Source organism: Salmo trutta, chromosome 17 (assembly GCF_901001165.1).
Source record: "Salmo trutta chromosome 17, fSalTru1.1, whole genome shotgun sequence".
Taxonomy (NCBI): Eukaryota; Metazoa; Chordata; class Actinopteri; order Salmoniformes; family Salmonidae; genus Salmo; species Salmo trutta.
Genome location: NC_042973.1, coordinates 51,697,877 through 51,725,576, shown reverse-complemented (window position 1 = coordinate 51,725,576; position 27,700 = coordinate 51,697,877). Strand labels below are relative to the sequence as shown.

The following is a 27,700-nucleotide window of genomic DNA, read 5'->3' as shown; positions in this document are numbered from 1 at the left end:
TATTTCAAGTGCAGTTTCTTGTTTAATGTACAATCCTCCACTACCGCCTGATATCAGTGTTACATTTAGGTCAGAGACAATTGTCTTGGTTCTCTTGGCTAGGTTGGATGGGGACCGTCTCTGCACTGCTATTTTCAGGTCACTCCAGAGATGTTCGATTGGGTTCAAGTCTGGGGTCTGGCTGGGCCAGTCAATGACATTCAGAGACTTGTCCCAAAGCCACTCCTGCGTTGTTTTGGCTGTGTAGGGTCATTGTCCTGCTGGAAGGTAAACCTTCGCCCTAGTCTAAGGTCCTGAGTGCTCTGGATCAGGTTTTCATCAAGGATCTCTCTGTACTTTGCTCTATTCATCTTTCCCTCTATCCTGACTAGTCTCCCAGTCCCTGCCGCATGCCACCACCATGCTTCACCGTAGGGATGGTGCCAGGTTTCCTCCAGATGTGACGCTTGGCATTCAGGCCAAAGAGTTCAATCTTGGTTTCATCAGACCAGGGAATCTTGTTTCTCAAGGTCTAAGAGTCTTTAGGTGCCTTTTGGCAAACTCCAAGCAGGCTGTCATGTTCCTTTTATTGAGGAGTGGCCTCCGTCTGGCCACTCTACCATAAAGGCCTGATTGGAGGAGTTCTGCAGATATGGCTGGAAGGTTCTCCCATCTCGACAGAGGAACTCTCGAGTTCTTGGTCCCCTCCCTGACAAAGGCCCTTCTCCCCCGATTGCTCAGTTTGTCCAGTCAGCCAGCTCTAGGAAGAGTCTTGGTAGTTCCAAACTTCTTCCATTTAAGAATGATGGAGGCCACTGTGTTCTTGGGGACCTTCAATGCTGCATAAATGTTTTGGTACCCTTCCCCAGATCTGTGCCTCGACACAATCCTCTCTCGGAGCTCTACGGACAATTCCTTGGACCTCATGGCTTGGTTTTTGCTCTGACATGCACTGTCAACTGGAGTGCATGTCAGAGCGACATGCACACATGGAGTGTGCGACTTTCTTTATTTTGATAGTTTATAGAACCTTCCTGAAGGACAACATATCTGCAGCACTCCACCAATCAGGGCTTTATGGTAGAGTGGCCAGACGGAATTTATTCCTCAGTAAAGGCACATGACAGCCCGCTTGGAGATTGCTAAAAGGCACCTAAAGGACTCTCAGACCATGAGAAACAAGATTCTCTGGTCTGATGAAATCAATATTAAACTCTTTGGCCTGAATGCCAAGCGTCACGTCTGGAGGAAACCTGGCACCATCCTTACGGTGAAGCATGGTGGTGGCAGCATCGTGCTGTGGGGATGTTTTTCAGCTGCAGGGACTGGGAGACTAGTCAGGACTGCAGGAAAGATGAACGGAGCAAAGTATAGAGAGATCCTTGATGAAAACCTGCTCCAGAGCGCTCAGGACCTGAGACTGGGGTGAAGGTTCACCTTCCAACAGGACAAGGACCCTAAGCACACAGCCAAGACAACGCAGGAGTGGCTTTGGGGTAAGTCTCTGAATGTCCTTGAGTGGCCCAGCCAGAACCCGGACTTGAACCCGATCGAACATCTCTGGAGAGACCTGAAAATAGCTGTGCAGTGACGCTCCCTGTCCAACCTGATAGAGCTTGAGAGGATCTGCAGAGAAGAATGGGAGAAACTCCCCAAATACAGGTATGCCCAGCTTGCCATAGGTGCTACAACAAAGTACTGAGTAAAGGGCCTGAATATCTACCGTATGTAAATGTGATATTTCAGCTGTTGTTTTTTTATACATTTGCTACAATATCTAAAAAACTGTTTTTTCTTTCTCATTATGAGGTATTGTGTGTAAATTGATGAGGGGTAAAAACAATTTAATCAATTTTATAATAAGGCTGTAATGTAGCAAAATGTGGAAAAAGTCAAGGGGTCTGAATACTTTCCAAACGCACTGTATATACACTGGATGAAAGATACACTATGAATGACATGTACAGTAGTACATATATTACAGTGAGCTATGTCAAGAATCCAGTATATAAATAAATATATGGTGTGTATCAATAGTGTAACTAAAATGCAATGTACAATAGTAGAAACATTAGAATGAGCTATTGTCACGTCCTGACCAGTAATAGGGGTTATTTGTTATTGTAGTTTGGTCAGGATGTGGCAGGGGGTATTTGTTTTATGTGGTTCGGGGGTTATGTGTATGTAGAGGGGTGTTTTATTTATGTGTTCCGGGGTTTTGGTGTATGTTCTTGTTTTGGTATTCTAGGTTTTTCTAGTTTGTATATTTCTTTGTTGGTTTGTGTGGCTCTCGATCAGGAACAGCTGTACGTCGTTGTTCCTGATTGAGAGTCATATATAGGGAGCTTGTTTTCACCTGGTTGATTGTGGGTAGTTGTATTTTGCACTGCTGTTATTATTAGCCTGTGAAACTGTTGGTCTGTCGTTCTTTGTTTATTGTTTTCGTGTTCACTTTAATTAAATAAATAAAAGTATGAGTATTCACGTACCCGCTGCGCCTTGGTCCCCTTCTCTCTTCAACGACGACTGTTACAGAACTACCCACCAAACACGGACCAAGCAGCGGAGGAAGGAGCAACGGGTGGACTATCGTGAGTCATGGACTTGGGAAGAGATTCTGGCCGGAGAGGGCCCATGGAGGAAGTCTGGTGAGGACCGGGAACGCTACTGGGGAACACGGTTGGCGAGGAAGCCGGAGAGGCACCCCCAATAATTTTTTTGGAGGGGGCACACGGGTAGTTTGGCTGGGCCAAGGGTGAGCCCTAAACCAGCTCCCCGTGGGTATGATGGGGAACGTATGGAGTGGAGAGCGCCGAGGTATGCTGAAGTGCGCACGATATCGCCCATACGCACGCACAGTCCGGTGCGAGTGATCCCAGCTCCTCGCAAGTGCCGTGATAGAGTGGGCATCCAGCCTGGTAGGAGGATGCCTGCGCAGCGCATCTGATCACCGGTGCGCCTCCTAGGTCCAGGTTATCCTACGCCCGCTCTACGCACGGCAACCATCAGGCCCCTGCACAGCCCAGTTCGCCCTGTACCAGCACTCCGCTCGTACAGGGCTACTAGTTCCATCCAGCCAGGACGGGTTGTGCAGGAGGTGCGATCGAGACTGCCAGTGCGCCTCCACGGCCCGGTATATCCATTACCAGCCCCACGCACTTGGCTTCCAGTGTGTCAGCCCAGTCCAACTCAGCCTGTTCCCACTCCCCGCACTAGCCCTGAGGTGCGTGTCCCCAAACTGGCACATCCAGTACCAGCACCACGCATCAGGCTTCCAGTGCGTCAGCCCAGTCCCGAGTGTCCGGCAACAGCACCTCGTCCAGAGTGTCCGGCAACAGCACCTCGTCCAGAGTGTCCGGCAACAGCACCTCGTCCAGAGTGTCCGGCAACAGCACCTCGCCCAGAGTGTCCGGCAATAGCACCTCGTCCAGAGTGTCCGGCAACAGCACCTCGTCCAGAGTGTCCGGCAACAGCACCTCGTCCAGAGTGTCCGGCAACAGCACCTCGTCCAGAGTGTCCGGCAACAGTGTACAGTCCGCCTACTGTCCGGCACCGAGTGAGTCTGCCTACGGTCCGGAACCGAATGAGTCTGCCTACGGTCCGGAACAGAATGAGTCGCCCTACAGTCCAGGGTCTACAGTGACACGAGTCAGGCCTAGGTATTTGGGATGAGTGGACTGGTCAGGGGGTGGTCTTAGGCCCGAGCCTAAGCCACCTCCACTGTAGGAGGTTTGGGGAGGGGGGGTGTAGCACAGGAGCCGTCATTGACGGCAGCCACCCTCCCTTCCCTCCCTTTAGTTAGGGGTTTATTTTTGTATTTTTGTATTTTTTTTGGGGGGGGGTACTGTCCCGTCCTGACCAGTAATAGGGGTTATTTGTTATTGTAGTTTGGTCAGGACGTGGCAGGGGGTATTTGTTTTATGTGGTTCGGGGGTTATGTGTATGTAAAGGGGTGTTTTATTTATGTGTTCCGGGGTTTTGGTGTATGTTCTTGTTTTGGTATTCTAGGTTTTTCTAGTTTGTATATTTCTTTGTTGGTCTGTGTGGCTCTCGATCAGGAACAGCTGTACATCGTTGTTCCTGATTGAGAGTCATATATAGGGAGCTTGTTTTCACCTGGTTGATTGTGGGTAGTTGTATTTTGCGCTGCTGTTATTATTAGCCTGTGAAACTGTCGGTCTGTCGTTCTTTGTTTATTGTTTTTGTGTTCACTTTAATTAAATAAATAAAAGTATGAGTATTCACGTACCCGCTGCGCCTTGGTCCCCTTCTCTCTTCAACGACGACCGTTACAGCTATGTTGAGAATATATTTAAATACACAGTACATGGCAAAATGGATAGAATTGCAGGAACTTAGCTTCAAGACCAAAGTTTGGAATATAAATATATATGCAGGTGAATGGTGTTTATAGACAGTATGCAAATAGAAAAGGTGTGTTTAGCTGTAGTTATATAGGATGAGCCATGACTAGAATACAGTATATACATATAAAGTCTGTAAAACAGTATAGAAACATTATTAAAGTGACCAGTGTTCAATGACTCTATGTACATGGGGCAGCAGTCTCAAAGGTAGAGCACAGAGTGGTAGCTGGCTAGAGACAGTGTCTACAGATTCTGGCCAGTAAAAGAGGAAATGGTCATTTGAATGTCTGACTCAACTTTAACATAACAGTCAGGTATAATAAACTCTTTAACAGATTCAAGTGAAATAAGATCATTTCATGAGTTGGATGATTAATTGTGCAAATACTCTGAATGTAGATCGGTCTTCAAAGACAGACAGGTAGATTTTAGTGTACTCGTTTGCACTTAAATTAAAGATTTAGCTGACTAAGCAGCTGATTTGTCATGTGTGTCATCCCGGTGCGTGAATCCCGGTCCCGGAAGTGAACAGGATGGGGATGTGTTGACTAATTAAAAATGTCCTTTTGACACAGGGATCCTGATTAAATGTGGGATGATTTAGTTCTCAGTAAGTGGGGGTCTGACTTTTTTGGTTAAAAAAGTTTCTGTGGAAAGCAACCAAGGAGAGGAAATTCTGAAGTTTTTGAGATTTTAAATAGATTACAACAGAAGGAAAATCCTAAATTCCCACTGAAAGGTGACTTCCGAGCACATCTTTCAAAAAATCTGCCATTTCACTGTGTTTAAGGCAAACACTTGCAGCCCACATATCATATCAGATTAAGTAATCCAAGATGTAATCAAATGTTTTAATAATGTCATCCGATAACAAATGTTTTAAAGTAATCTGGTCTGATTACAGTTACTTCATTTTTTGAATCTGATTACATAATCCTTGTTACATGTCTTCTGTTACTACCCAACCCTGATTATACTACTAATACATAATAATAGTGTTATACTACTAAGTAATTAATAATAGTAGTATAATAGTATTCTAATTGTAGTGTATGTTGTATCTATAATATTGTATCCCAGGCCAAACTGGTGGAGAAGGCCACATCTCTGCTGGTGGCTGAAAAAGAGCAGAAGGTGGTTGACAGAGATACCACACTGAGTGTATGAGTCCCATCACTCAAACTCTCTGGGCTGTCTGTACAGGACCTGCAGGTACTATAAGTATGAGTATATTCAGACATATTACGATGTATTCAGGAACAGTACTATGAGTATGAGTATATTCAGGTATATTTAGGTACTTTGATTATGAGTACGGTATATTCAGGTATGAATCTGCTTTCTCTTCACAGAATATTTGTAAAGTACTGCAAATTGAGGTCGTTGTTGAAGAGCGGTACAATGTCGCAAATTCAAGTTTCCAAAAGTGACATAGAGGTACCAGACCAACAGATTCTCAAAGTAAAATATTACAAACCGTTAACTTCACAGTATGATCTTTCAATGCACACTCTATCCAAGTATGGGATATATTATTATGCGAATGTATAGCTACAAGCTCTCTGAAGATAATAAACCTTTGTTCTGGTCGATATTCTAAAAAAGAATGTGCTACCATAAAAGCAACACAGATTTTTTTTTACAATAAAATTTGAATCAAATCAATGTTCAGACATTACATATTTGTGTTGGTATGTGAGACTTTATTTTGAAACCTTGCTATGTGGCAATATAGATTGGAAATCTGACCATGAAGATCATTGAGCTGAAGGGCAAAAAGTGACCTCAGTTGAAGAGGGTAAGAGTATCAGCTGAAGCAATGTTGGGGGCTCTGCTGGGAGCTAAGGTCAAAGTCTGTTGACTTCAAGGCCAACCTCAAGACTGTCAAAAAGGAGGAAAGGTAAGGGAAGTAGTAGTTTTACATAGTAAGAGTCTCTTGCATTGTTATATGTTTTCTATGGATGCAAATCAAATTTGCGTCATACGATAGATAATTCTAGTCATTCAATAGAAAATGATGTCATATTTTTAATGGAAAGTAATGTATTATTTTCATGTAATTTGTTATGAAATGTTATTTATATGACGTAGTATGTACACAAACAATGTTGGATAGTTAGAAGTTATTCATAAAATGGTGTTACTGTCAATAAAGCACTTATTAACATTGCATTATCATTGTCACTTGTATGGTCAACAGTCAGCTACACAGTTCATCCCACAAAGTTAATACTGCGTTTGCGTGTGTGTGAGTGCGCGCGTGTGTGAGTGCGCGCGTGTGTGAGTGAGCGCGCACTCAGCGCGTGTGTGTGTGCGTGCGAGCTTGCGCATGTTCTTTGCATTGTGTATCAATCATAGTATATACTGTCGTTTTTTTAACAAAAAAAGTACAGTATTTCCCACCTTGCAGGCAAAACATTGACATAGCAGATACTTAATAATGTCCACATTCAGTGACTTTTAAAATGTAGCCGTCTAAATATGTCATGCCACGCCTTCTTCCTCCATGACGACGGCTCCAGACAGCGCGAGCCGTTCCTTTCATCCGTCCATATATGGGCAGCACACGTTACACAAATCCCGCCCAAATGTGAGACTCACCGCTTCGATTGGACCACAAGCTGTCAGTCGCGGACTTCTTTTGAACGCTCTCGATGGCGTTACAAAATATCTGTCATCAGTCACGACTGCTCGACAATTGGTCTAAACTTGTAACTCACGCAGGGTAAGGTAGTATCCGTGCTATTATTGTAATACATTTTCAGTTTTAATTGTTATTGACCCGCATTTTGTTGCTTGCCGTCTTACACTCGTAAAAACGCATGCACGCTATCTGGATTCTGGACAGAGTAGGCTACCAATGTATGAGATGACAAGTGCAAGGCATCCCAGCTAACGTTAGCTGCTTTTATTGTCTGTTGATATGATGTAATAACATGGTATTCCGTATTCATTACGACACAGGGAATGTGTCATAGCCACATTTCGTTGTTTAGATTCAGCGTTACCCTGTTCAATTATGTTTAACTCGGGTTAACATAACCGTGTGTTGGTTTGTAGTATGCCACTTGAAATTATTGACCTACCAGACCCACCCCTTAAACCTCTCAGCCATGTTGATGATGGCTACTGCTTCTGCTTCTGATATGACGCTCATTAACAATAGAGTTGCATAGTAACACAAGTAAAATATTAGGCATATAGCAAGCGGAGTTGTGTACATGTAACTAATAACAGTGCTTAATTAATAGTGTGTCGTGACAAAACGGCTGCGCGGGTGGAGGGTGACCTCAGTGGATCTGGAAGGGGGGAAAAAAACACCTTTATAATAAAGCATAGCATGCATATCATCGCAATTGCTAGTGCCATAGAGCAGTAGAGTAGAAGCACTTACAGAAGTTGCAAACATGGGGAACATTGTTAGTAGTTTATGGTCCGGGGAAAATGGGGCCTTTTATGAACGCATTTCATGCATTTCTAAAATGACTGGAGACTTTGGCAGATACCACACAAATTATCGAAATGACAGTTTACTTTGACACAGACAAACTGAGAATCTGAGATCAATAAAAACAACCTTGTCTTGAATCCATCAATGGCCTAGGCCTCAACCTGAGCATTTTGTATTATTCTGTACGTGTATCTGAGACGCTCCATTTAGTGTGATAAGTTATGTTTGGTATGGTTATGTAAGACAGATGGTTACTTAAGTAGGGTGTTTGATTGGGGTGGATGGGTGGGTGTATAACCCAAAGGTTGCGAGTTCAAATATCATCACAGACAATTCTAGACTCAGCAAAAAAAGAAACTTCCTCTCACTGTCAACTGCGTTTATTTTGAGCAAACTTAACATGTGTAAATATTTGCATGAACATAAAAAGATTCAACAACTGAAACATAAACTGAACAAGTTCCACAGACATGTGACTAACAGAAATTGAATAATGTGTCCCTGAAAAAGGTAGGTCAAAATCAAAGGTAACAGTCAGTATCTGGTGTGGCCACTAGCTGCATTAAGTACTGCAGTGCATCTCCTCATGGACTGCACCAGATTTGCCAGTTCTTGCTGTGAGATGTTACCCTGCTCTTCCACCAAGGCACCTGCAAGTTCCTGGGCATTTCTGGGGGGAATGGCCCTAGCCCTCCATCCCCGATCCAACAGGTCCCAGACGTGCTCAATGGGATTGAGATCTGGGCTCTTCGCTGGCCATGGCAGAACACTGACATTCCTGTCTTGCAGGAAATCACGCACAGAACGAGAAGTATGGTTGGTGGCATTGTCATGCTGGAGGGTCATGTCAGGATGAGCCTGCAGGAAGGGTACCACATGAGGGTGGAAGATGTCTTCCCTGTAACGTACAGCATTGAAATTGCAGGCAATGACAACAAGCTCAGTCCGATGATGCTGTGACACACCACCCCAGATCATGACGGACCCTCCACCTCCAAATCGATCCCGCTCCAGAGTACAGGCCTCGGTGTAACGCTCATTCGTTCAACGATAAACACGAATCCGACCATCACCCCTGGTGAGACAAAACTGCGACTCGTCAGTGAAGAGCGCTTTTTGCCAGTCCCGTCTGGTCCAGCGACAGTGGGTTTGTGCCCATAGGCAAAGTTGTTGCCGGTGAGGTCCTGCCTTACAAAAGCACAACAAGCGCTCAGTCCAGCCTCTCTCAGCCTATTGCGGACAGTCTGAGCACTGATGGAGAGATTGTGCGTTCCTGGTGTAACTCGGGCAGTTGTTGTTGCCATCCTGTACCTGTCCCACTGGTGTGATGTTCGGATGTACCGATCCTGTGCAGGTGTTGTTACATGTGGTTTGCCACTGCGAGGATGATCAGCTGTCAGTCCTGTCTCCCTGTAGCACTGTCTTAGGCGTGTCACAGTACGGACATTGCAATTTATTGCCCTGGCCACATCTGTAGTCCTCATGCCTCCTTGCAGCATGCCTAAGGCATGTTCAAACAGATGAGCAGGGATCCTGCTCAAATGTCTAGCAACCCAGGGTTGCAAGTTCAAATCTCATCACAGACCTTAGCATTTTAGCTAATTATCAACTTTTCAACTACTTACTACTTTTTAGCTGCTTTGCAATTACTAACCCTAACCTTTTTAGCTAACCCTTCCCCTAACCTTTACCCTTTTAGCTAACCCTAACCTTTAACCTTTAATCTAACTTCTAAACTTAACCCTAAACTTAACCCTAACCTATATCCCTTAGCCTAGCTAACGTTAGCAAGCTAGAATTTGGAACATTTGTTTTGCAAAGTTGTAACATATTGTACGTTTTGCAAATTCATAACATATAAGACATTTTTGCGAATTCGTAACATAATGTATGTTTTTCAAATTTGTGACCTATTATCAGAATTGTACTTTTTAACATATCATACGAAATGGGTGATGGACATCCACAAATGACTACATACTATACGAAACGTAACATCATACTAAATTTATTGTTCACGTATTTACGTACAGAATAATACGAAATGCTCTTGAGGCCAGGTTGTAGGCCTAGGTGTGTGGAGACACATTGTAGGCTACAATATGAGGAAATTATAGTCCGAAAAATGCTTTCCAATTTCACTGAATCACCCAATGATGCACAGCTCACACGTTGCTGATGGCCAACTCGTTTGTGCCAAAAGCCTATCTCGCTCTTGTTTAACTTACCAATATTGTTTTACAAAGTAAATCAAGTATTTTTTTTTAGCCTAAAGCAGACAGCTTTGAGTCTTCTCTTTTCATCAGGAGCCATTTGCTTTCTAACCTGTGTTTTCCCGCGACAGCAGAACTTCTATAACTTTGGCAAATGTATTTCAATTGGCACGGCTATGATTCTGTAAGGAAATACATGATGGTGCAACACTGGAGAGATGAGAGTTGCAGGCTCATGTCTATCAGAGTAGAGGGAGAGAGATCATGTCAAGTTGATCTCATTCTAGTTCTGTGAGAGATACAGGCGTGCTTCTCTTACAGCCATGGCCACGCGTTGGTTTCAAACAGAGGTTACTATGTTGGGCAAACCGTAAGCCCAGACCGGCACAACTCGAATCATAAGCCCGGGCTGGCCCAACCTGCGGGGGTTGAACTTTCACCGCTTTTATTATCATTTTTACATTGCAAAAAGTGAAAATAATTTTTCATGCCACGAAAGGTACCGGATTCAATCAAATAGGTTCCGGAACAAAGCAGTCCAAAACTGAGAGGTTCCGGCTCAAATTAAGCACTGGTAATAATACAAAGCACCTGCTGCTGTACATTTAGGTTGTTGAAACTCATCAAGTAGCCTATTCGCGACTTGTTGAATAATTCTTATTTAAGTTGTGTGCTAAGTGACTGATGTTAGCTGGCCACAGTAACAGTCCGGTGCATTATGTAACTGAACCTGCACCCTTAGCTTCTATAATTCCACATTGTTTGTTTGTGTACAGTACAGGCTCCTGCTGCCAGCCAGTCTTTCCGGATGTCCAAGTACAAAGTCTTTGTGATGAGGCATGGAGAAGGGGCCTGGACCAAAGAGAACCGCTTCTGCAGCTGGGTGGACCAGAGGCTGAGTGAGGATGGGGTCAAGGAGGCTCTAGCGTGCGGTCACCTCCTAAGAGAGGCAGGCTACCACCTGGATGTGGTCTTCACATCCCTGCTCAGCCGCTCCATCCACACAGCCTGGCTGCTGCTAGAGGCCATGGGGCAGGAGTGGGTCCCAGTGGTGAAATCGTGGCGGCTGAATGAGCGCCACTATGGTGCTCTGATCGGGCTGAACCGCGCCGAGATGGCCCTAAACCACGGCGAGGAGCAGGTGAAACAGTGGAGGAGGAGTTACGACCTCACGCCGCCGCCTATCGACAAATCACACCCTTACTTTCTGGAGATCTACAACGACCGGCGGTATTCTACTTGCGATGTTTCTAAAGAGGATCTCCCTAAGTCGGAGAGCCTGAAGGATGTCTTAGAGAGGCTCCAGCCATACTGGGATGGCACCATTGTGCCGGAGATCAAAGAGGGGAAGTCGGTGCTCATCTCTGGCCATGGGAATAGCTGCAGGGCACTGCTGAAACACTTACAAGGTATAACTGGTGTGTGTATGTGCGTGCGTGCGTGCGCGCAACCCCACTACACTCGACTGCATCAGCTCCACCATTATTACCATTGACATTTGCTGCACTGCTATTGTCCTTTTTAGTTCTCTTTTGTCATTGCACATTTGAGTAAGAGCTGCATGGCCACTTTCTCTTTCTCTTCCGTTTGAATCTACAAAGGGAGTTCGCTAGGCCCTCTATGCTTTAGGCCTAGTTCGTAACTATCATTCACTCCCATTTGGTTTCTAGCAATATATATGAGTTCCAGAAATGGCACATGGTTGAACTTGTACAAAAAGGGCACTAGGTTTATGTTACATCAGGCTACTGCCATGAGATCCACATTGACCTTTTAGCTCCTCCACTGGTCACCCTGTAACTTTATAGACAGTTATGTAATGGGGATATTATAAATCATCTATGCTATATAGCAGGAATTTTTGTCTTGCTCATTTGTTGTTAAAGATGACCTACGTTATAGTCCTACAGTAAAGTCTGTTGCACATAAGAAAGTTTATTCCCTTATCTGTTTGTTTTGATTTGGTTTTAATTGGTTATTGAGCACTCGGATAAGCTTACTTCAGATAGCCCGTGTACAGAAATCAGAAAAGTTGGTAGCGCTTTACATAACAATATGGGATAAAGCTGTACTAACATAATGATTATATTATCTTCATGGTGATAGTATAATAGTATGCCACGGGTTGTTGGTTTACTGTGGTTCACAGCAGCACAACACTACAAATCAAACATTATCTCTATTATTTCAACAGGTATCTCAGATGCTGATATCGTCAACGTGACGTTACCCACAGGAACGCCCATTCTGATTGAGCTGGATGAAAACTTCCGGCCCACCAAACCCATGCAGCTCCTGGGAGACCAGGAAGCCATCCAGGCAGCCATCAGGAAGGTGGAGGATCAGGGGAAGGTCAAACAAACAGCCTGATTGGCCTGAATCTAGTCAACTGAAAACTAGTCATTCTAGATTCAAAAATCTTGTCAACTGAATTATATTCATTGTAGATACTAGTGATTGTAGAATCGAATCAACTGTATTCTAGTCATTCTGGAGTGGATTCTAGAATCTAGTCAACTAAGACTAATATATGAATTTGCCCAGGCCTGGGCTAGCACTTATTTGGTTGCCTGTTATGCACCATTAATCAGATTCACTCAAAGCTGAATTCTTGATTTAATTAAATCAATATTAAGTACATGCTATTGTAGTCAGTAAGTCTCACAGTGAATTGACTGTATACATAATCGTGGTATGGACTTAACCCAGACTACCCTATTGGGTGCAACAAGGAAACAAAATAATATTGTTCGTACAGAAATAAGTTGTGTGCTGAAGGGAGTTACATTAACAGGCATATTTATCGTTAACAAGCATATTTGGTAATAGGCTGACTAAGCGTGTATTGAGGCATTAAAGGAATAGCAGCAGGTGAAACCATCAAATGTTCCTTTAAAAAAAAAAAATTCAAACCTCTGTCACTACCATTATTCTCAATTTCTGTAGGACTTTGCGATGCAATTTTGTTAGTTCTTACAAGTGAATTATGACTGTGACAGAATCTAGCAGTAGAATATGAGCCAGCACTAACAGGTACAAATTATGTTATTTATCAAGAAACTTTAAAAGCACTTCATAACAAGTATTACCTCATTGAGACTGACAGCCAGGCTATTCATTCCAAGACAGGTCGGTGATTGTGTGATCAAAGCTTCTTTTAGTACAGTAATGCTGTAAATGTGTTGTTGAAAAAGATAGGTCAAACTTGATAAGAACATGTCCGCTCATATGCTACATGCTAGTTTAAGAGAAGTTCATATGAAATGACTGTAGTGCTCATGCGGTTAATCATAAAATACCTACGTTGACATGCTGATTTATGACTTGCGGTATAATTTGACACAAAAGCTTCTCTTGTTTCAATTTGTGACCCGCCACCTGGATTCGGTCCTATGTAGCAAAATTTGAAATTGTATTTTTTACATTGGATGAAAGTAGAGACTCAGAGCTAGAAAATGGTATTTGATACACTGCAGCTGAGGAACAATGGAAAATTAATTCTGCTTTGAATGTTGATAAACTTGTAACCCATTTTTGAGAAAATTGCTATTAATGTTTTGGTACACCTACTGGAGAGCTCTTCTTTGTCTACACCCATTCAAGATTGTTCACACCCTCTTACATTTTAGTCATTTAGCAGATGTTCTTATCCAGAGCGACTTACAGTAGTGAAGGCATACATTTTATACATTATGTCTGTACTGGTCCCCCGTGGGAATCGAACCCACAACCCTGGCGTTGCAAACACCATGCTCTACCAACTGAGCCACACGAGACCTCTTAAGCCTCACCCATCTCTTTAAGGATTCATATGTGAGCCCATGTGCTAAACAGAGGGAGTAGTGTAGTAAACAACTAAAGATTTCTAGGCTAAAAGGGGTAAAAGTAGTAGCCTACAATAAGGAAAAACTCCAGGTAAAAATATACTTTATCTAGTCCTATATCCTAATCTGACTTTGGTGCAGGTCATGTTGTTCAACACATTACCATCTCTGGTAAACACACACTATATCAAATACAATCTATGTTTATTTAAGGTGTAAACGGTACAGTGAAATGGTTACTTGCGTAGTAGTAATATAAAAACAGAAAGAGTCCAGATAAAAATATTGTATAGTTATTAGATGACGCTTACCCAGACAAACCTGTCTAAATTGATGGGTCATGTGTAACCACCCCACGGCCACATCTAGCTAAGTGGATGGGTCACTATTGTCTAGACATGTACACTTGTTCATGAAATACAATAGATGTCTGTAATCAACCCCAGTCACACCTGGCGAACTCCATGTAATCATCTGGCGAAGTTCAGTCTTTTGTTTAGACCTGCAGCTAGCTAAACAATGAACCGGCATAATCCCAACTCAATCTACAACCAATAGAAACATTTTCATAGCTGTAGTATGAATCTGCAGGTAGCTGTGGTGGTAAAGCTAACCAACTAGGTTCAATGTTAGCTAGGTAACATTAGGCTATAACTAGCAATGCAAATAGATTTCTGATTTCAATACATTTTATTTTTTATTGCATCAATAGTAACAATATTACACATCAACACAGGGACATTCCTGTGAATACAATAAAAACAATGAAATAATAAAACACCAGGCAACCCCCCCTCCCCCCAAAATAGAATAATTCAGGACATTATTGTGACAAGGCAATGAGACATTAACAGCCATTCAGAGACATGACTTTTTCAGAGACATGCATTTTTCCAACTTTTTAAGTTTCACAAGTTTGACAGATTTATAAAATTGTAACAGTTCAATGAAGAAGAAAAAAACTACAAAATAAGACATTTTTCCACCCCATTTACATTTGTGAATATAATATTTGGCCAAGAGAATAATAATGTTAATAAAATAGTTATGATCGGAATTACAAGGACAAGCAAAATGTAATTTAACTTAATCAAAGGTAAACAGGTAATTCTGGAGATTTTATACACAACCATTCATGAATTTCAATCCATAGTTTACTAGAATGGCGGCATGAAAAAAATAAATGCTCTATAGATTCTGAATCAGAGGAACAAAAAACACAAGGCATTTTGTCAAAATTGAATCTTTTGTACAAGAAATCATTAACAGTGATGACTAGACAAGTAAGGTAAAAGGTAGTCGCTTTTGACCATAGCATGGGTTGGTCACTTCCATAGCAATATATTGAATTATAATCACCAAAAATTACTTCATTAACAGCCAATCGTATCCACTTATTGTTGCATTTTTTTATCCAAAAGATTCACGTCATTAATTTGTAAACTTGGAAAAGAGGGAACAACCTCATAATATAACAAACTGTTCTTAATAAGTCAAAGTAAAGGAAGTGAAATTGCTTTGCAAATCTTCATATGTTCTCTATGAGTAATATTAACCTGAAATTTACCAATGAACTCATCAAATGGCAAAAACTCCCCAGTGTTGTCTACCAAATCGCATACAAAATGAATACCCTTGTCAAACCAAAGGCCTTTGAAAATGGATTTCCTATTAATTTTAATAACACTCTTATTCCAAATCAATGTTTTGTGGGGGGGGGGGGGGGGGAATTGTGCTTGAATATCATTTTCCAGAAAAATAACATTTGCTGGTGAAACTTAGACAATTTCACAGGTAATTTTGGAGGGTCAAAATCACATTTCATTAGGAATTCAAGTCCACCAAGTTTATTAAACAGACTGTTAGGGATATGATACCACATAGAGGTAAGATTAGACAGACACAATTTCAACCATTTAATTCTAAAAGCACCCATTAGACTCAAAATCAATAGCCTGTAAACCTCCACGATCATAGTCTCACTAATTGTGATTTCTGAATTTGTTTTATTCCTCCAAACAAATCTAAATATAACAGAATTTAAAAAAATGTATGTTATTAGAAGAAAGAAAAAGGGACTGACTTGGTTTATCTAGAATCATTTACACATCTGTCTTGGACAAAAGAATACGACCCAAAATTGAGATATATCACATTGCAGCCACTGACTTTATTAAACTCTCATGGAATTAATCCTATTATCGATGTTTAAAGATTCTCGATCTGAAACATTTTTTGTGATAACAATTCCTAAATATTTAACTTCCTTTTTAACAGGTATGGAGGCAATGTTGATAGTCACAGCAAAAAATTGGCATGAGATCACATTTTGTTAAGGATGAGAGTCAACCCAGAGGCCATAAAACATTTCTTGATTCTCTCAATAGCCAAGGGAATAGACACTCTATCCTTTAGGAAAAGGGCAGTATCATCTGCAAATTGACTGATATTTATATCTTTACCAAAAAAACAGGTCCATTTTAAATTCTCAGATTTGTTAAGAAATATGGCTAGTAAATCTGTGGCTAAAATAAATAAGAGGGGAGATGGGACAACCCTGTATAATTCCTCTAGCAATAGAGAAACGAGGGGATGTACCATTACTAATAGCCACCGAACTGCTAATATTATACAGTACATTATCCTTATCACTTAACAGAAATCCTACCAAAACCCAAAAGTAGAGTTCTAAATTAAAAGTTGTTCTAAAGTGTCAAAAGCCTTAAAAAAAAGAATCTAAAAACAATATAAATCCATCATCTTCTATGAACACTGTAATCTAAAATATCTAAAACCAATCGTATATGGTTATGGATACTCCTTCCTTTAATGAAGGCTGATTGAGTTTCACTGACTATATCATTAAGGCCTTTTTTTCAGCCTATTGGCATAGACATGGCTAGTAACTTATAGTCAGTTGCCAACAATGTGATTGGTCTCCAATTGTCCAGGTAAAGAGTCTTTATTTGGTTTGGGTATAAGAACCAATACCCTCTTTGTAGACCGAAAGCAATAACTCTCTAATATCAGGCCAAAAATGTTGATAGAATTCAGGAGTCATGCCATCTGGTCCAGGAGATTTACCTATAGGCATTTGTTTAATGGCTTGGTCCAACTAAGTAATATATATATCAGAATCACAGAGTTTCTTAAACCTTTCTTCTATAGGGTTAACAGAGTTATTAACTGAATCAAAAAAGGAATTCAAGTCACCTTCTGAAAGATGAGATTGATATAGTGAACTGTAGAAAGAGTATTTTCTTATGAATCACTTCAAGATCATCAGATATAGTGTCATTTACATCTTCTCCAAATGAAAGAATTAAGATGTGTTTTTTTCACCTTTTTCAATCCATTTGGCCTTTCAACGGATGAAGGCACCCTGTTCCTTTTTCATCTTCATTTAAATCAAGTTTATTGCTCAGCCTGTTAATATCAACATCTGCTTGGAGGATCTTTTCTGAGCTAGCATTTTACCAGTAGTGATGGCAAGACATTGAATTCTGAATTTAATCATTTCCCATTTGTTATTAGAAGAAAGAGCAGGATCGAGACGGGTCTCTTTGATAAGAGCTTTAGACTGAGTCATTTTGTTTACATTCTTTAAAAGAAAAGAGTTACATTTCCAGTATGCTTTAGAAAATCTCTTGTCATTATCAAAAGGAAAGAATAATGGAACAATGGTCTGTCAGAGGAGCTGAGGAAATACTACATTCACTGACACGATTCATAAGATTGGAAGATACCAACCAATTACCAATTCTAGATTTTAATTGTCTGTCGCTAGTTGTAGAGTTGAACCAAGAAAATTGTTTTAAAGTTGGATTCTGTGAACGCCAAATGTCGGAAAGTTGAAAGTTGGAGCAGAAATTTGGAATTAAGTTATTAAAACAATGGGCTGAATGCCTGATGGGATACCTATCCATCCAGTCATCAGGAGCAACATTATAATCACCTCCAGCAATAATGTTATCTGTAGAATGTTTGTTTTTCAATTCAATTAAGACTTCACTAATAGATGTTAGAAGAATATTGTTTTTTGACTGTATGTTATAACCATAAATATTTACCAATATGTAACATGACCCTTTATATTCGAAAACAATAGTTATCAAGTGACCCTCAGCATCACACCTGCTTTCTAAAACTGTACCTGGAAACCGTCTGAAAAGTATTCCCACACCAGCAGAATGAGATGAGCCATGGCTAAAAATGATCTTGTCACCCCATTGTGAAGTCCAACATTTTATGTCAGCATCTGAGGAACGTGTCTCTTAAAATAAAAAAACAATTGCACTTTAATGGATCTTTACAAAAAAAAAAAATTGCCTTGCGTTTTAAATTGTTACGTAAACCCCTGGTGTTCAGGGATAAAAAGCAAAGAGAAATGTTGAAGAGAAGAGTATCCGAGATAGAATTGTCTAGAATAAACAGGGACCCTGAATATAAAGGTAGCATACGCTCTTCAAAAATGTACTTGACGAACAGTAACGACCGTAGGCGAACAGTAACGACCGTAAAAGGAAAATAAATGGATAGATAAATGGATAGACCGTGTAATATTATATTAATAGTTTAGATCTTCAATTGAACTCTCAAACTTTAAAATAAAAACATATCTGACAGCTAATCAAGCCATATGAAAGATAAATGGAGATTTACTTACATAATATCAATCTTGAAATTAAATGAATAAAAGCTAACTGATATCTTAGTATGCCATCAAATGAGAATCAAAAATCAGTGTGCTTACGTTGGTTAATGTTCACATTCAAAACTCGCCACTACGGACAGTATGGCCCTATGCAATATCACCTATATGCGGTGTTCAGATAAACGATTGCATGAATAAACTCACCAGTTGAAACGGTATATGGTTTCATTAGCCTACTACTGTATGAGCAGGCCAACTCATGAAGCATAAATCAGTCAGTCGTGTGGCTCCACCCTGCGGCCATCAGTGACAGCAAACCCCTCGCGAAAGGAGGCTTTTTTTCTCCCTGCGTCTTGCCTCATCGACTTGTGGCCACAGCTTCGCATGGGCATCCCTGTCGCGCTTGCTCAAATCTTCTGCAAAGCAAATGCCTTTCTCCCTGTAGCTCGGCGCAAGATTGGCAGCTCTCCACACCTCGTCTCTCACGTTCCTCAACGCAAACATCATGATGACCTGTCTGTGTCTGTTCATCTCCTTTCTCTTATCTCCGAGACAGTGTACAACATTTACAGCGATGTTCATAGCAGGGGGATATGGAACAACCTTCCCAATAATGTCAATCACAATCCCTCTGATATTCTCACCATCAGTGGATGGGCTGGACGTTCAGTCTCAGCCCCCATCGGCGCTTGTATCGGTCCTGTTCATCACTGGCTGTGCGCAGCTTGTTTTCTTTTGTCAGGGCATCAACTTTATTTTTCAACAGTTTCACATCAGTGGTAATATCCTTAATGCCTGCTGCATTAAACTCTGTAGTTTTGTGGGGTTTCGAAGGTGTCATTTGGACACCTGTACTGAAGACTAATTCCTCCGACCTCGGTACCGTTACTTCTGGGAGTGTCAAAATCTTCCATATAGTTGACAGTATCTACCTCGGTTACGACAGTTACCTCTACATTTTTGCTAGCTTCCATCTCAGCTAATGTTACTAGCTAGCTAGTCTTGGCTGAACTTGCTTGAAGTATAACAAAGTGGAAAAGTGATGTTCGGTAAACCAAAAAAAGACTGCAAAAATTCAGAGCATCAATGTTGTTGAGAAATGTAGCAAAACGTTTGTAGTTCTCGATTGATAATGTTGTCTTACACTGCGGTAGAAAGGACTATCAAGACATAGTGAGCAGCTCACGTTATAGACAGAAGCATGCTACATGGCAGACCAATCCAAACTCATCTCCCGGCATGTCCAGCCCATCCATTATCTCAGCCAATGTTACCTTAAAAGTATTCTTAACATAGTTTAGGTTATGTGAACACCACTGCATTTTCAATTGAATACAATGCTACTAAAGATGTTTTAGATTTGTACATTATTGGGATACTAGTATTCAGGGCTGGTCCTGGCCGTTCTGCTGCCCTAAGCGAAACAAAAAATGGCCGCCACTACAAGAATAATCCCAGTAAGCAAAATTAAGTTGAAAAAAACGTCTAGAATAAGTATTTTTCCAGACGTTGAGGTTGGGTTCAATTTAAGCTCTAAATGAAAGTTTAAAATAGGTCTTTTCTTGTCGTTGAAAATAGGTATTTTATGGATGTTTAAATCAGGTACATTTTTGGTTCTGAATGAAAGTTGAAAATATGTCCAGACCGGAAAAAATCGAAATCAAACATAGACCAAAAAGTCGACTTTGACATTATGCGGCATTGTGTGTAGGCCAGTGACAGAAAAATCTAAATTCAATACATTTCAAATTCAGGCTGTAACTCAACAAAATGTGGAAAAATTCAAGGGGTGTGAATACTTTCTGAAGGCACATTGTTTGTGGGGCATTACTGTGATTTTTTTTTTTTTTTTTTTTTTTTTTACACAGGGAAGATACATGTATGTTTGTGTGTCTCATTTTGTATTGTACGCCTGTCTGTCTGTCTAATATTTTTTTTAGCGCTCTGTCCATCTGTGTCATAATAACCATCATATTTGGTGTTGTGGTCTTCAGGTCATGAGGGAAATGATGACTAATATTATTAGTTAATCCCTAAAACCGTAAATGTGTAAATATATTGCTACTACAAAATACTGTAGTCATGTCCTGTAATATTTTCTGTAATGTGTTATCCCCACGGTTATACTAAATGTTCAGTGATGACATTAAGTATTAAACTTAGTTTGAAAACTTGACTTTTCCATTTGATGGTTTGCATGGTGGAAATACAATAAAAGGGAAATGGCTCACTCTGTAACTGTAATGAATGCGCTGAGAGTGAGTGGGAGTGAGTGTTTTTAATAAAGAAACAAAACAATAAACACAAACAACACACCGACATGAAAACAGAGTCAATAACACCCGAGGACAGAACCAATGGGAGTGACATATCTAGAGAAGATAATCAAGGAGGTGATGGAGTCCAGGTGAGCGTCATGAAGTGCAGGTGCGCTTGACGATGGTGACTGGTGTGTGGGATAATCAGCAGCCTGATGACCTAGAGGCCGGAGAGGGGAGTATAAGTGACAGTAATGATATGACTGTCTCAGAAGTTTTCTTTGGGGTAAAAATGCCAAAGATGTTTCAAGAATGTAAAAGTATGTCAGTGTAGTTGCTAGTGTATTATGATGAAAATGTTCCTTGAAGAAAATGTCTGTGCCTACCAGTTGGAGCTGCAGTTTTCCTGAATCATGATACAGTCAGGTGAACTGCAATGAGCAAAGCCCGTAGATAATGAACCTTTTCGTCAGGGTGACCACAGGCGGATACAGGGGGGAGTGGCTGTTTTAGTTATTTGGCATGAAGGAGAAGACTGGGACTGTGCCAAAAACCATCAGTTCTGGGATCAGGCTAACAAGAATGAGGAGTATGGTGTACAATATGATTCTTATTCCCCCTTCTGCTTAAATTAAGCTTGCATGTTGCAAAGGAACCAATAGAAAATTCAAAAATAGTGTAAACCTCACCCACCTTGCTTGGGTAGTTGGTCCTTCCTTTACTGCTATAACAACCTCCACTCTTCTGGGAAGGCTTTCCACTAGATGTTGGAACATTGCTGCGGGGACTTGCTTCCATTCAGCCACAAGAGCATTCGTGAGGTCAGGCACTGATGTTGGGTGATTAGGCCTGGCTTGCAGTTAGCGTTCCAATTCATCCCAAAGTGTTTGATGGGGTTGAGGTCAGGGCTCTGCTGGCCAGCCAAATTCTTCCCCACTGATCTTGACAAAACATTTCTGTATGGACCTCACTTTGTGCACGGGGGCATTATAATGCTGAAACAGGAAAGGACCTTCCCCAAACTGTTGCAACAAAGTTAGAAGCACAGAATCGGCTACAATGTCATTGTATGCTGTAGCGTTAAGATATCCCTTCACTGGACCTAAGGGTCCTAGCCCAAACCATGAAAAACAGCCCCAGACCATTATTCCTCCTCCACCAAACTTTACAGCTGGCACTATGCAGTCGAGCAGCTAGCGTTCTCCTGACATCCGCCAAACGTCGGACTGCCAAATGGTGAAGCGCGATTCATCACTCCAGAGAACGCATTACCACTGCTCCAGAGTCCAATGGTGGTGAGCTTTACACCACTCCAGCCGACGCTTGGCATTACGCATGGTGATCTTAAGCTTGTGGGCGGCTGCTAGGCCATGGCAACAGATTTCATGAAGCTCCCGACAAACAGTGGAACTCAGTAGTGAGTGTTACAACCGAGGACAGCACTCTGCGGTCCCTTTCTGTGAGCTTGTGTGGCCTACCACTTCGCAGCTGAGCCGTTGTTGCTCCAAGACGTTTCTACTTCACAATAACAGCACTTACAGTTGACTGGGGCAGCTCTAGCAGGGCAGAAATTTGACGAACTGACTTGTTAGAAAGGTGGCATCCTATGACTTTGCAACGTTGAAAGTCACTGAGCTCTTCAGTAAGGCCATTCTACTGCCAATGTTTTTTTTTATGGAGATTGCATGGCTGTGAGCTCAACTTTATACACCTGTCAGCAACGGCTGTGGCTGAAATAGCCGAATCCACTCATTTGAACAGGTTCCACATATTATTGTACATATACTGTGTCCTTTGAATATGATTGCTCTTTTATTTAGGTGGACAGAGGAGTTTCAATTAGCTGCTGACTGTTGGAGTAGTAACATATCCTTGTTTGGTGGGAGGCTACTGCAGCTCTTGTGTTCTGGCAGGAGAGAGAGATGTCAGCTGTTGGAAAGGACTTTTATAGTCTCTTTTATTTACTTATACATTTCAGCGTGGTTCAGATTCTTTTTAGATTACTGCATTGACTTCCCATCTCACTTAATATAACTCCATTTAAACGGAATATATTGCCAGTTTGCAAGCACAGTATAAGTAAGCTACACGGTATATTTATTTGTTGGTACATTTTCTGCCAATCACATTAGTTATTGGTCTCGCAGCACTCGCCACTCTACTTAGTTTGTATATTCTGACCTGAAATAGCTGCATCCAATAGCTGCCAGTATGGTTAGTAATGAACTATGTAATTATTAGCCTACAGCTTTATTGAAAGCAGTAATGGTTTCCCCAATACCCTTTGAATTAGGTATTAGCCCTTAAGGATGGTCTCCCACCTATAGTCTGCCTATCCGTTTCTAAAGTATGAATCAGACAACATTCCCACCTGGACCACGTCATGGTGCCCCTCCCTTGTTCTCTTTGCCCTGCCACATATTTGTAATATCACATGTCACATACCAAAGCTGCTGTATGCCCAGCTATAGCATAGTGCAGAGTTTCATCACATTATTTCGAAGTATTTGTTGAGAGAACAGCCGAAGTCTTTCAATATTGTTTTCTATTTATTTCTTCAAAAACACGATGTCATTTTTTTTTTTGTGAAGTTTAATTGTGGAGATAAGGTGGCAGGTAGCCTACCGGTTAAGAGCGTTAGAACAGTAACAGAAAGCAATATGTGGATGTTCCCTTAAGCAAGGCAGTTAACCCACTGTTCCCCGGCCGTCATTGTAAATAAGAATTTATTCTTAACTGACTTGCCTAGTTAAATAAAAGGTTAAATAAAACATATATATTAATTGCTCTGGATAAAAGCACTTGCTAAATGACTGAAACATATATAAGGATGCTTCATCATATTAGAAAGCAATACTTACTTTTTATTTGTTGACGAAAAATACATTACAACTCTTTATTATTGCTTTTATCGTGAGCGTTTCATTATTAGGGAAAGCCAACCGTCTCCGGTACACATAGACGACTACAAGTAGAGAGAGAAATAGCCAATGTAGCCTAAACATTTTAGAAATGTGAGCGAGACAGGAGGAGCCACAATAGCACCATAGCCAATGGATAAAAGCTCAATTGTTTCAACTCTCTCCGAAGCTTCTGACATCGAACATAAAGAAACAACTGAACTTGGCTTTCTGCAGGACAGGTACGTTTGAATTAAATATAAACTTTACATGTATTAATTTCACACGCGAGAATATGTGCCACAACTCACCGCGGAGCATCAGTTGCCATGATTTTGTGCGCATCCCATTTTCCAAAGAAATTCGAGGCTTATTGCAGGCTAGGCTGCGGGTATAGTTCAAGAATAGTACGTTATTCCTCATAGTATGAAATGAAACGATTTCACATAAAATGTTTGCCATGTTTGCTGTACCTTCTGCAACACAGTTCTACTAGTTTATTGACTCAGTAGGGTAACGTTGGATAACTCGTACCCCTTAAGAACAATTCCCAATTGCTGTGACAAAAAGCAAGATTTGGTAAGTAAATATATAATACAAAAAGTAGATATCAAACAAACTATGAAGAAAAATAAGAGGGCCCCAACACACTCACCTTACATTTGACTGCTTTTATTAAAAACGGATTACATTTTATATCTCTAAGCAAGTGGATCATTTATCTTTCGGCTCCCCTAATTGTATACAGGGCCTTCAGAAAGTATTCATACCAGTTGACTTATTCCACATTTTGTTCCACAGCCTGAATTCAAAATGGATTAAATATATTTTTGTTGTTGATATTTTTGCAAATGTATTAAAAATGGAATACATAAATATCTAATTTACATTAGTATTCACAACCCATGTTAAAATCACCTTTTTGCAGCGATAACAGTCTGGATGGTACAATATTTGCACATTATTACTTTTTAATTCTTCAAGCTCTGTCAAGTGGTTATTGATCATTGCTAGAAAGCCATTTTCGAGTCTTGCAATAGATGTTCAAGCCAATTTAAGTCAAAACTGTAACTAGGCCACTCAGGAACATTCAGTATCGTCTTGATAAGGAACTCCAGTGTATATTTGTTTAAGTTATTGTCCTGATGTCTCCCAGTATCTGTTGGAAAGCAGACTGAACCAGGTTTTCCTTTAGGATTTTGCCTCTGCTTAGTTCTATTCTTAGTAATAATGGACTGTTTCTTTTTATCCTAAAAAACTCCCTAGTCCTTGCCAATGACAAGCATACCCACAACATGATGCAGCCACCACCATGCTTGAAAGTATGAAGAGTGGTACTCAGTTACGTTTTGCCCCAAACATAACACTTTGTAATGGGGACATAAAGTTAATTTCTTTGCCACATTTTTGGCAGTTGTACTTTAGTGCCTTATTGCAAACAGTATGCATGTTTGGAATATTTTGATTCTGTTCATGCTACCTTCTTTTCACTCTGTCATCTAGGTTAGTATTGTGGAGTAACTACAATGTTGTTGATCCATCCTCAGTTTTCTCGTATATGGTGGATCACTTTCACTCTCCGGATCAGAGTTCACCCTCTCCATTCACCAGGGCATGTTGAGAATAGTGTCAATATCTTTAGTTCATAACAGCAATCAAAACAATCAATCCCTAATACATGAATTGCTTCACTCATATAGTTATTAACATACTAAACTCAAATCAATCCTTCGTTTTAAAAAAATCATTCAGTTTCCAAATCATAATCAAAAACTCAATTAATTATCCAACCAAAATTTAGAATGACGTTGCTCAGTGATTCAAATTGGTCCTATCACTCAAAGTAAAAAAAACTCAATTTAACACACATCAACATTGGCAGAATGTACATTTATATTAACATCCAGTATAATTATCCCATAATTCTACTATTAACTTTTTTTATCACAATTATAATACAGAAATTAACCACCACACCTATCACAGCCATTAACCTCTGGAACTGTTTTAAAGTTACCATTGGCCTCAGGTGAAATCCTGAGCAGTTTCCTTCCTCTCTGGCAACTGAGTTAGGAAGGACGCCTGTATCCTTGTACTAACCGGGTGTATACACCACCCCAAGAGTAAGAAATAACTTCACCATGCTCAAAGGGATATTCAAGTTTTTACCTATCCACCAATAGGTGCCCTTCTTTGCGAGGCATTGGAAAACCTCCCTGGTCTTTGTGGTTGAATCTGTGTTTGAAATTCACTGCTCGGCTGAGAGACCTTACAGATAATTGTATGTGTGGGCTAGTCATTCAAAAATCATATTAAACACATGCAACTTGTTATGTGACTTGTTAAGCAAATTTTTTGCAATTTTAAATTCAGGCTGTAACAACAAAAAGTGGAATAAGTCAAGGGGTGTCAATACTTTCTGAAGGCATTGTAATATAAAACATTTAAAGATCTGACATAATTAGATATACCTTTTTATAAAATACTAAATATTAAACCAACTTACCTCAGAATCGTTTTATTAGATGAGACAGAATTTTTTTAGCAAGAGTAGTGGCAGCCAGGGAAGGTTTGACACCGCTATATTGATTGTTATTACTAAATAATGCTTAATAATGATATGATGCAAGGGAAATTATATAAATAGGGGAGGAGAGTTTTTGGTAGCAAGTTAAGAAACAATGAAGAAACATTTATTTTCATATTCTTTAGATTCTCAAGATTTATTTGTCCCTTATTCAATCTGAATATAATTAGAGAAAGAATAAATGTACATCTTTTACAACATCCATTTACCAAAGATGCGAACTGCATTCTGCATTCCCTTCGAAGGGAAGAAAGACTTAGGGCTGGATTCAAATAGTAGTGCCGAAGATCTGCATTGTAGCGCGGTTGAAATTTAAGTCGTTTTCAATTGAGCTGACATATGCAGCGTTTACCGTGAATGCAGTCTCAGCGAACGCGGAAACATTTCCTTTAAATTTAAATCACGCTATAACGCTGATCTTCGGCGCTACTGATTGATTCCAGGCCTTAGGCTATTTTAGCCTTGTAACAGCGCCATGGTCTCAACTGCTAAACTAGAACACATGCCTCAGACACCTTGTGAATCATCAGAGACTCTTTGTTTTTGAAGCTTGGTTAGTAAGAACTCTTATTCCAGACATGATGATGAGCATGAAGCCAGTCTGGTGATATGAAAGCAGCCACAGACAGTCTCAACTTGTTTGAAGTATTTTCTTGGGCTTTAAAGGCGTGTCATTGAAGGCCACTCTGCATTCATCACCCCAGTTATAGTCACATGCACGTGCACACAGGCACACATTCGCTCGCACCCACACACACACACACAACCATGTGGAGCCCATTGGAAATATGTGACCTGCAGAACAAAACGGGATGGTGAAAAGAAAGAAATGGTAAATTGAGCATTCCTCAATCATGAAGTAAGAGTAAGCTGAAACCCATGGATTTTATTGATTTAAGTAGCCTAGCTTGCAGATGTTTCGCCAGCCAGTAACATAAAATCAAAAATTCCTAGGAATTACACCATACAGTACCAGTCAAAAGTTTGGATACACCTACTCATTCAAGGGTTTTTCTTTATTTGTACTATTTTCTACATTGTAGAATAATAGTGGACATCAACACTATGAAATACCACATATGGAATCATGTAGTAACCCCCCAAAAATGTGATTCTTCAAAGTAGCCACCCTCTGCCTTGATGACAGCTTTGCACACTCTTGGAATTCTCTCAACCAGCTTCACCTGGAATGCTTTTCCAACAGTCTTGAAGGAGTTCCCACATATGCTGAGCACTTGTTGGCTGCTTTTCCTTCACTCTGCAGTCCAACTCATCCCAAACCAACTCAATTGGGTTGAGGTCGGGGGATTGTTGAGGCCAGGTCATCTGATGCAGCACTCCATCACTCTCCTTCTTGGTCAAATAGCCTGGAGGTGTTTTGGGTCATTGTCCTGTTGAAAAATAAATGATAGTCCCACTAAGTACAAACCAGATGGGATGGCGGATCGCCGCAGAATGCCATGGTAG

The 27,700-nt window shown here is 40.7% G+C and overlaps 2 protein-coding genes across 4 annotated transcripts in view; both read left to right on the top strand.

Annotated features, from left to right (window-relative positions):
* Positions 1-6,978: 6,978 nt before the first annotated feature.
* Positions 6,979-13,326, top strand: bpgm (2,3-bisphosphoglycerate mutase). 3 transcript variants are annotated; one of them, XM_029697183.1, is made up of 3 exons: positions 6,979-7,071; positions 10,787-11,419; positions 12,205-13,326. In XM_029697183.1, exons 2-3 carry the CDS (start codon positions 10,819-10,821, stop codon positions 12,378-12,380), a joined length of 777 nt encoding a protein of 258 aa, XP_029553043.1. In that variant the 5' UTR covers positions 6,979-7,071; positions 10,787-10,818; the 3' UTR covers positions 12,381-13,326. The 3 variants fall into 3 exon arrangements, with proteins under 3 accessions (XP_029553043.1, XP_029553044.1, XP_029553045.1); XM_029697184.1 differs by having other exon boundaries at positions 6,984-7,071; positions 10,792-11,419; XM_029697185.1 differs by lacking the exon at positions 6,979-7,071 and adding an exon at positions 10,455-10,584.
* Positions 13,327-23,750: 10,424 nt separating this feature from the next.
* LOC115152370 (non-muscle caldesmon) overlaps positions 23,751-27,700 on the top strand; it is a 67,054-nt gene continuing 63,104 nt past the window's right edge. Inside the window, exon 1 of the mRNA XM_029697180.1 lies at positions 23,751-23,888. The gene's annotated coding sequence lies outside the window, so the exon portion shown is untranslated. The remainder of the gene's footprint in view (positions 23,889-27,700) is intronic.